The 9,917-nt window shown below is 36.3% G+C and overlaps 1 protein-coding gene across 12 annotated transcripts in view; it reads left to right on the top strand.

Annotated features, from left to right (window-relative positions):
* Positions 1–9,917, top strand: part of NOL4 (nucleolar protein 4) — a 392,270-nt gene that overhangs the window by 294,616 nt on the left and 87,737 nt on the right. For 6 of the 12 annotated variants that reach the window (XM_004386883.1, XM_023741173.1, XM_023741174.1 and 3 more), the window contains 2 exons: positions 5,350–5,529; positions 6,243–6,434. In XM_004386883.1, the coding sequence (XP_004386940.1) occupies positions 5,350–5,529; positions 6,243–6,434 (372 nt within the window). The remainder of the gene's footprint in view (positions 1–5,349; positions 5,530–6,242; positions 6,435–9,917) is intronic. The other 6 variants (XM_023741176.1, XM_004386884.1, XM_004386885.1 and 3 more) reach the window with 1 other exon arrangement.

The raw sequence follows: 9,917 nt of genomic DNA on the forward strand, positions 1-9,917 counted from the left end.
GGGAAACTCCTCAATGTAATTAAGGGCATTTATACAAAGCCAACAGCCAACATCATCCTAAATGGAGAGACTTTGAAAGCATTCCCCTTGAGAACGGGAACCAGACAAGGATGCCCTTTATCACCACTCTTATTCAACATTGTGCTGGAGGCTCTAGCCAGAGCAATGAGGCTAGAAAAAGAAATAAACGGCATCCAAATTGGTAGGGAAGAAGTCAGAGTATCTCTATTTGCAGATGATATGATCTTATACACAGAAAACCCCAAAGAATCCGCAGGAAAACTACTGGAACTAACAGAAGTTTTCAGCAAAGTTTCAGGATACAAGATAAACATACAAAAATCAGTTGGATTCCCTTACATCAACAAAGAGAAGCTCGAAGAGGAAGTCACCAAATCAATACCATTTACAGTAGCCCCCAAGAAGATCCAATACTTAGGAATAAATCTAACCAGAGACGTATATACACTGAAAACTACAAGACAGTGCTGCAAGAAACCAAAAGAGACCTGCATGAGTGGAAAAACATACCTTGCTCATGGATAGGTAGACTCAACATTGTGAAAATATCAGTTCTACCAAAAGCAATCTACAGATACAATGCAATCCCGATCCAGATTCCACTAGCATTTTTTAGTGAGATGGAGAAATAAATCACCAACTTCATATGGAAAGGAAAGAGGCCCCAAATAAATAAAGCATTACTCAAGAAGAAGAACAAAGTGGGAGGCCTCCCACTCCTGATTTCAGAACCTATTATACCACCACGGTAGTCAAAACAGCCTGGTACTGGTACAACAACAGATACATAGACCAACGGAGCAGAATTGAGGATCCAGACATAAATTCATCCACCTATGAGCAGCTGATATTTGACAAAGGCCCAAAGTTCATTAACTGGGGGAAAAGCCAGTCTCTTCAACAAATGGTGCTGGCGTAAGTGGATATCCATCTGCAAAAAACTGAAACAAGACCCATACCTCACACCATGCACAAAAACTAACTCAAAATGGATCAAAGACTTACATATAAATTCGAAAACGATAAAGATCATGGAAGAAAAAATAGGGACAATGAACGCTAGGGGCCCTAATACATGGCATAAACACAATACGAACCATAAGTAACAATGTACAAGCACCAGAAGAGAGATTAGATAACTGGGAGCTCCTAAAAATCAAACACTTATGCTCATCAAAAGACTTCACCAAAAAAGTCAAAAGACACCCTACAGACTGGGAAAAAAATTTTGGCTATGACAAATCCAGTCAGCGTCTAATCTCTAAAATCTACAAGATACTGCAAAACCTCAACAACAAAAAGACAAATAACCCAATTAAATAATGGGCAAAGGATATGAACAGTCACTTCACCAAAGAAGATATTCGGCAGCTAACAGACACATGAAGAAATGCTCACGATCACTAGCCATTAGAGAAATGCAGATCAAAACTACAATGAGATATCATCTCACCCCAACAAGGCTAGCATTAATCCAAAAAACGCAAAATCATAAATGCTGGAGAGGTTGTGGAGAGACTGGAACACTTAAACACTGTTGGTGGGAATGTAAAATGGTACAACCACTTTGGAAATCGATTTGGCGCTTCCTTAAAAACCTGGAAATAGAAGTACCATACGATCCAGCTCTCCCGCTCCTTGGAATATATCCTAGAGAAATACGAGCCATCACACGAATAGACACATGCACACCCATGTTCTCTGCAGCACTGTTCACAATAGTGAAAAGATGGAAACAACCTAGGTGCCCATCAACGGACAAATGGATAAACAAATTATGGTATATCCACACAATGGAATACTACACAACGAAAAAGAACAACGATGAAGCCGTGAAACATGACATGGAGGAAGCTGGAGGTCATTATGCTGAGTGAATTTAGTCAGTCACAGAAGGACAAATATTGTATAAGACCACTATTATAAGAACTCAAGAAAAGGTTTAAACACAGAAGAAAACATTCTTTGATGTTTACGAGAGTTGGGAGGGAGAGGGAGGGCTATTTACTAACTAGATAGTAGATAAGAATTATCTTAGGTGAGGGAAGGACAGCACGCACTACAGGGGAAGTCAGCACAACTGGACTAAAGCAAAGCTAAGAAGTTTCCTGAATACAATCAAACACTTTGAGGGACAAAGTAGCAGGGGTAGGGGTCTGGGGACCACGCTTTCAGGGGACATCTAGGTCAACTGGCATAACAAAGCTTATTAAGAAAATGTTCTGCATCCTACTTTGGTGAGTGGCGTCTGGGGTCTTAAAAGCTTTCAAGCGGCGATCTAAGATGCATCAATTGGTCCCAACCACCTGGAGCAAAGGAGAATGAAGAACACCAAAGACACAAGGAAAGTATTAGCCCAAGAGACAGAAAGGACCACATAAACCAGAGACTTCATCAGCCTGAGACCAGAAGAACTAAATGGTGCCTGGCTACCACCAATGACGCCCTGACAGGGAACACAACAGACAGTCCCGAACGGAGCAGGAGAAAGGTGGGGTGCAGAACTCAAATTCTAGTAAGAAGACCAGACTTAATGGTCTGACCGAGACTGGAGGAACCCCCGAAAGCACGGCCCCTGGATTCTCTTATCAGCCCAGAACTAAAACAATTTCCGAGGCCAACTCTTCAGACAGGGATTGGACTGGACTGTGGGATATAAAGTGATACTTGTGAGGAGTGTGCCTCTTAGCTCAAGTAGATACAAGAGACTAAATGGGCAGCTTCTTTCCAGAGGTGAGATGGGAAGGCAGAGAGGGTTAGGAGCTGGTTGAATGGACATGGGGAATCGGGGGTGGGAAGGGGGAGCGTGCTGTCACAGTACGGGGAGAGCAATTAGAGTCACATAACAATGTATATATAAATTTTTGTATGGGAAAAAATAAAACTTAAGTTTATTCTCTTACCCAAGAGTACGACCCCTGGACACCCTTTTAGCTCCATAATGAAGTCACTTCTGAGGTACATACACCCTTTAACCAAAGATTAGACAGCCCCATAAAACAAAATGAGACTAAAGGGGCATGCCAGCCCAGGGGGAAGGACTAGAAGGCAAGAGGAGACAGGAGAGCTGGTAATAGGGAACCCAATGTCAAAAATGGAGAGTATTGAGATGTTGTGAGGTTGTTAACCAATGTCATAAAACAATATGTGTACTAACTGTTTAATGAGAAGCTAGTTTTTTTGTAAACCTTCATCTAAAGTACAATAATAAAAAGTTTATTTGCTTAAATGTATTTTATTCCTAACTCAAATATATTGCATTCTAAAATATGTTCATTCCTAAAGTTGAAAAAAGTTTTTTGCTGTTTCTTTTTATAGATGTTTTTTCCTGTTTAAGTCAACTTAGTTTTTCTTCATTTGATTATACAGTTGGATATCTTTCCTCTAATTTACCCAGTAGAAACAAATAAACAAAATTGTGTGAACCAATAATAAATTCATTGAAAACATTCTTGAGGATTTTAGAGCAAGTGAGAATGCTTATTATTATTTAAGATTTATAAAACGTGGGTTACTCTTTTGTAAGAAAATTTTGCAAATAATACATCCAATTTCTTTAGGTAGAATAATATATTTATTATTATATTAATATATTTATTATTGCTTTCATATTAATGTGTACATAAACCAACAAGGAGCCCTGGTGGTACAGTGGTTAAGAGCTCCACTGCTAACTGAAAGGTCAGCAGTTCAAATCCACCAGTCGCTCCTTGGAAACCATATGGGGCAGTTCTGTTCTGTCCTAGGGTCACTATGGTTTAGAATCGACTCGACGGCCACAGGTTTTAAACCAGCAAATATTTTCTGTTCTTTCAGTTATACACACACATACACACATACTTAGAAAAATGTATGTAATCTGTATTAAATACAAAAAAAGCACCTTTTTTCCCACTTCTCTTAGCTCAAGACAGAACTAGGTACAAATACTAGTTATAAAATTATCTAGACGAGAGGAAGTTATTTCGCCTTTCTGAAACTCTTTCCTCATCTGTAAAATCAGGAGGCTAATACCTCCTTATAGGGAACCAATACACGTACAATGGTTCTAAGTGTTAATTTCCTTCTCTTTTTTTTTCTACCCTGCTTTTCTTCATTATTTGCTTTATGGTATTTGATATCTCAGAAACTACATTTTACCTAATTAAATTAAAATAAGTATAGACTACATCTCTTTACATTCTCTTACATCTTTTAGTGTCTTTTCAAAAGCACCTGGAATATGCTTTGATGATTGTTGGCCATTGTGATGGTCCCAAAGGGGTTATGTAGAATAGGTAATTATTATGCTGTACACTGCTGAGTCAAGCTCCTTATCACACCATATTCTTGGATTTCCTTTACTTCTAGGTCGCTTTTCCCAAACTAACTCTGCAATTAGCCTAAAATGTCCCAGGAGGAATTACTTTGAATATTTGTAATCTCAGAAGGAAAGAGAATCAAGTTAACTTTTTATTGAGATATTCTTTATCTATCTGTCTATCTATCTATCTATATACTTGTACGTTGTTGCATTCTGCCAACTAGACCTCTAAGAAGGGCCAGTTTGCATTTGAAATGACTGTTTATATTTGGAAAATGATTTTTTTTTAATTTCAGAACTAATGATTTTTACATTGGAATATGTGCCACTGTTACTCATTTAAATGTTCTTGCTTTAAATTCATCATGTCCTTTGTATAGTGTTGGAATATGGGAGAACTAAACTTAAAAGGTGATTAGGATAAAACCTAATCTTTTTCTTCTAAACCAAAATCAGAGGCCATCTTAGGACTCATAGGCAATTTCTAAGGTGATTTTAAAGCATGTTGTCTTGTTAACATTTTTAAACACTGTAATATCAATAATATATTGTACAGTACTTATTGGGCAAGTTAAAAAAGTATCCATTCTTCAAGTTTCTCCTCTGTTTTTAGAATAATAATACAGTTAAAGTGACTAAGCTCTGAGGTGACTTCCGTTTCCTAGAATATGTGATTCTATGATTCTCTTGCAAAATTGATAAGTTTTGAGTTTTTTTACAGTATAGATATTAAGTGGAAACAGTAATTGCTCTAGAACAGTGAAGTTCAATAGAACTTTGTGCAACGATAGAAATGTTATGTATGGCTATGGAGCGCTTGAAATGTGACCAGTGTGACTGAGGAAATGAATTTTTAATTGAATTGAATTTTAATTAACTTCCATTTAATTAGAATACCCACAGCTCTAGAGTTACCAACTCATTTAGACAAGATTTTTTGAGAAACAGTTGAAATGAAAAAGAAAGCATAAGATTTGTAATCCGGTGCAGTAAACTTAATGCCCAAATCCCCCCTTTCTTCTCAGTCTCCTGCACATAGTTACTCAAGCTATGACTCTGGCAAAAACGAGAGTGTCGACAGAGGTGCCGAGGACCTATCACTCAACAGGGGAGATGAGGATGAAGATGACCACGATGACCATGAGGATTCTGAGAAAGTGAACGAGACAGATGGAGTGGAAGCCGAGCGGCTGAAAGCTTTTAATGTGAGTCCTTCCGCACTCCCAGTGTGGTTTCATTTTTGCCACTTCACTTTCATGTTGTTGCTTGTTGATAAAGTGGATATTTTAGAGACATGTTTGTTTAATTTACAGAAGGATTTAAAAAGTACATGAAACACTCTTTGCCAACCAGACACCAGAATTGCTGTGTTTTGTTTAGAATTTTAAAGCCAAATGTGAGCTGAAAACTGGAGTTGTGTTGTGTGAGTATGCATGTTTACCTAGTGGATGAAGGGGGCCTCAGCTTATCCATCGGAAGAGTACGCCCGTCATCAGTTATTTTTTTTGCTTTTCCAGCTTATGTAATTATGCATGAAAAAGAGTCGATTGTTTGTTTTCAGAGTTTAGAACACTGTAGTGTAGTGATGTAGCAGTCGTATTTATCATTAATAGAGAATTTTATGGGGTGCTTGATTGTCACAGTCTACTGTTATTTCCTGCTTATTTTCTACACAATATTCTATTATTTTCTGTCTGTTTGTCTGTCTGTCTGTCTTTCTCTCTCTTTCTAATTTTTATCCAACCCTTTAGAAAGTCTTTAAAGAGTGTTTGCTTAAAATTCCTGGCTTTCCATTGCAAAGTACTCCAGTGCATAAACCAGAAAAGAGTATTTTCCTATCGATAATCAAGACAGGAAGTTAGGAACAGAAGAGAGCAGCCCTCCAAACCCTTCTCCTCTGTCTCCCTCTTGCCAACAGATGTTTGTCAGGCTGTTTGTAGATGAAAACTTGGACCGAATGGTCCCAATCTCTAAGCAGCCCAAAGAAAAGATCCAGGCTATCATTGACTCATGCAGGCGACAATTCCCTGAGTATCAAGAGCGTGCCAGAAAACGTATACGTACTTACCTCAAGTCCTGCAGGCGGATGAAAAGAAGTGGTTTTGAGATGGTGAGTTTTGAATTAAAACACAGCCCTAGATTCCATCAAAATCTCACATGTAAACCATGACACTATTTTTTTTTTCATCTTAGTGTCTTTTTTTAATTTTTTTCATAACGTCAGGTCAAAGGAGTTTTTGTTTGCTCGTTTGTTTTTTCCCCCTTTTCCTTTTCATCTTCCTGAAATATTTACTCCCTTTGTTTATTTGATAAGGAATATTTGTGAGACCAGTGCTCACAGGCCCACATGGTACCATGTTATAGAAAATGAGGGTAATATGAGCAAAAAATCAATGAGAACCAGCATTTCTTTCATGTTTGCTTTCTCTCTGTGCTACTTAAGTGGATCTGAGTTTAATCAAGTCTTGAGACTGAAATATCAGTTGTTGCTTAAGATGGCAAGTGAGAATGGCCTTCTCTGGAATGAAAGGAAATGGATGAACCATCTAAGTAGTAACATTTTCATACCAATGATTAACAAACAGCAAGCCTAGAAAATAAAGATCAGGGAATGAATATCCTCACGGGAAAAATAAGGCTTTGTTGTACTTGGTATGTTTATTTGTGTGCTGTGCGTGATAACACAAACTTTATATTCAGCTGGCCTTATAGATGGATGAGATTATGTGGACATTAGATTACTTTCTAGGATTAGATACCAATGTTTTCTGAATTTAGGTCTATTTCACTTTGTTCTAATTGTTATACCTTTAGGATATATGTTTTTTCATTTATGTTTTTTATGCATGTGAGCAGAAATGTTTTAGACATTTTCTGAAACCTTTCTTTCTACACTCATCTTAAGAAGGCTCCATCAAAGCCAAGGCTCTTAGTGTTTGTCATCTGTGCTCTCTGATTTATTGGGGTTGGGGGGAATAAAGAGGATAAGGGTTGGGGTAGATTGGAGGGGTTTGAAGGAGTATGCCATATATGAAAAATAATTTTGCAAATGTAAAATCCTGTGAAATGAATGACAAAAGTGAGAGATTCACTATCTATTATCAGTTTTTCTACATTTTCTACAAAGCCTTGGCTTTGATATTTTTTAAAGGAGAAATGACTGTTCATGAAAGAGAAGCAAGTCTTCCCAAGTGATTAGGAGCACAGGCTCTGGCCCCAGAGAACCTGGTTTCGAGTTCTGTGTCTGCCACTTTCTAGCTGTGTGACCTGGGCAAGTTACTTAAATTGACTGTGTTTCAGGTTCCTCCTCTGGAAGTAATAATAACTCTTGATTTATAGAGCTATGAGAATTATGTTGTCAAAGAAAGCTCTGAAAGTCATTCCTCCCACATGGTAACCAAAAACCAAAAACCCGTTGCCGTCGAGTAGATTCTGACTCATAGTGACCCTATAAGACAGAGTAGAAGTGCTCCATAGGGTTCCCAAGGAGTGGCTGGTGGTTGAACGGCTGACTTTTTGGTTAGCAGCCAAGCTCTTAAGCACTCAATAACCTTAACTCTGAAAATATTAATTGCCTGTCAAATATTATTTAGTCAATCATCTGAAAAAAATTTTCCAATGTTTGTATTATACAATTGCAGAAAACTCCATTTAACTTTTTGCTTACTTTTGAGGATAATTACATTAGTGTTGGAGTCTGTGGTACATAAAGCATTTTAAAATAAAAATGGCATAGCTGTACCTGTTTAAACTAAATTATGACAATAGAGTTGGTGCATGAAAAAGAGAATGAAGATTGCTAGAAGAAAACAAAGCTATTTTCTCCATACTGAGTTACTTAAAGATTCACAAGAGTTTTCTCATTTTTTTTTAAACTGCACGGTAGGAGACAGATGACAAAATAATATCTAAATAGGTGTAAAAGCCCAGGGTCAGGATCACTTAGAAAATAAAGTATAATTCCGACTAAGGACATCTCATTCAGAATATAATGCGCTATATATATTTTCCTTTTTCAAAAACAATAAGGATAATAATATCTTGCATCAAGATTCTTATTTTACTAGTATCTGACTTTGCTATTTTTTCCTAATCTTTTAATGTTATTCAGAGACCCTTTTCTTTGGTGAAAAGCATCTTATTTTTCATGTTATAGAATCTATATTAATCATTCTTTAAGAGAAAAATATTTTCTTGAAGAATTCTTAAACTTTCTAAGGGATATTTAAAACATTTATATTAAGTACCATTTTTATTGTTTTTCTTCCCTTCAATATGCAATATCAGGCATCTATTGGAATAAGCTTTTTGGCATATATGGAACCCAAAACCCATTGCCGTTGAGTTGATTCCGACTCATAGTGACCCTATAAGACAGAGTAGAACTGTCCCATAGGGTTTCCAAGGAGTGGCTAGTGTATTCAAACTGCTGACCTTTTGGTTAGCAGCCGATCTCTTAACCACTGCCCCACGAGGGCTCCAGTATGTATAGAGAAGGACAAAAAGTTGACACATACAAAGTTAAGGAGTTTTACAAACTAGTCTTGAAGGAAATATGCTGTATAGAAATGATACGTACAGTGCAGTACTTAACTTTTAATAATTTTTGTTCATTCATTGATTTGTTCATTTATTCAGCAGATATATAATATGCATAAAATTACATAAAGTACTGAGAAATATAAGACATGTCTAACTTGTTCATTAGGAAAATAGAATGTGTTTCCAGATCTTCATGATTTGATGAGGGGACAAGTTGCATGAAGTGAAATGCTTAAGCAATAATGCAAAGTCTTATATAATTAAGTGTTAAATGAATGATGTGTATGAAAATTGACATTGTAGTTTGGCCAATTTTTATTTTATACATTACTGAATAAGGTATTACTGCAAATAGCAAATCCACTATCTAATGGACACTTTGAATTTTGATTTGTTTAATGTATTGCTTCATTGCTATGGAGTGTGGAGGAAGATCATGTATCATTTTGAATGTTTACTCTTGCCTAGAGCAGATAGGAAAAGGCATGATTAGCACCTATAGAAATTATAATTAAATATTATACAAGAATATTTTTCACTCACATAATTTTAAAATTTTGTTTATGATAAAATCAACAATTTTAAAAACTAAAACAACATTAAACAAAAATCTTTCCTTCTGTTATGTTTTGTGGAAGTGGACATGAAGAAAATCTATCATCATCAGTATGTGATTGTTTGTAAATGTTTATTATTATGAAACACTTAACAAGTCAACAAAGCAGCCTAAACAAGTTTTTAATATATTTTGTACAAAGGAGTTGTAAAGTGTAGACTTATTTAGTACGTGATTCTGTATTAGTAATACAAAAGAGGCAGTCAATAAGCTTAGCTCTTGTGGACTAAAGACTAAGAACTTAGCTCTTGTGGACTATTTACAGTCTCTAAGCTAGAAGCTAAATAGAGTATATGTAAAATATTGAACTATATGTTTCCGACTGACTTTGATTAAGAAATTTAAAGAGCTATTCCCATAGAAGTGGTGTATCACAACATATATTAGTACTATACTTGAGAATCTTAGTATTCACTATGACTAATTTTCTGCTCT

The sequence above is a fragment of the Trichechus manatus genome, unplaced genomic scaffold (genome assembly GCF_000243295.1).
Source record: "Trichechus manatus latirostris isolate Lorelei unplaced genomic scaffold, TriManLat1.0 scaffold00175, whole genome shotgun sequence".
Taxonomy (NCBI): Eukaryota; Metazoa; Chordata; class Mammalia; order Sirenia; family Trichechidae; genus Trichechus; species Trichechus manatus.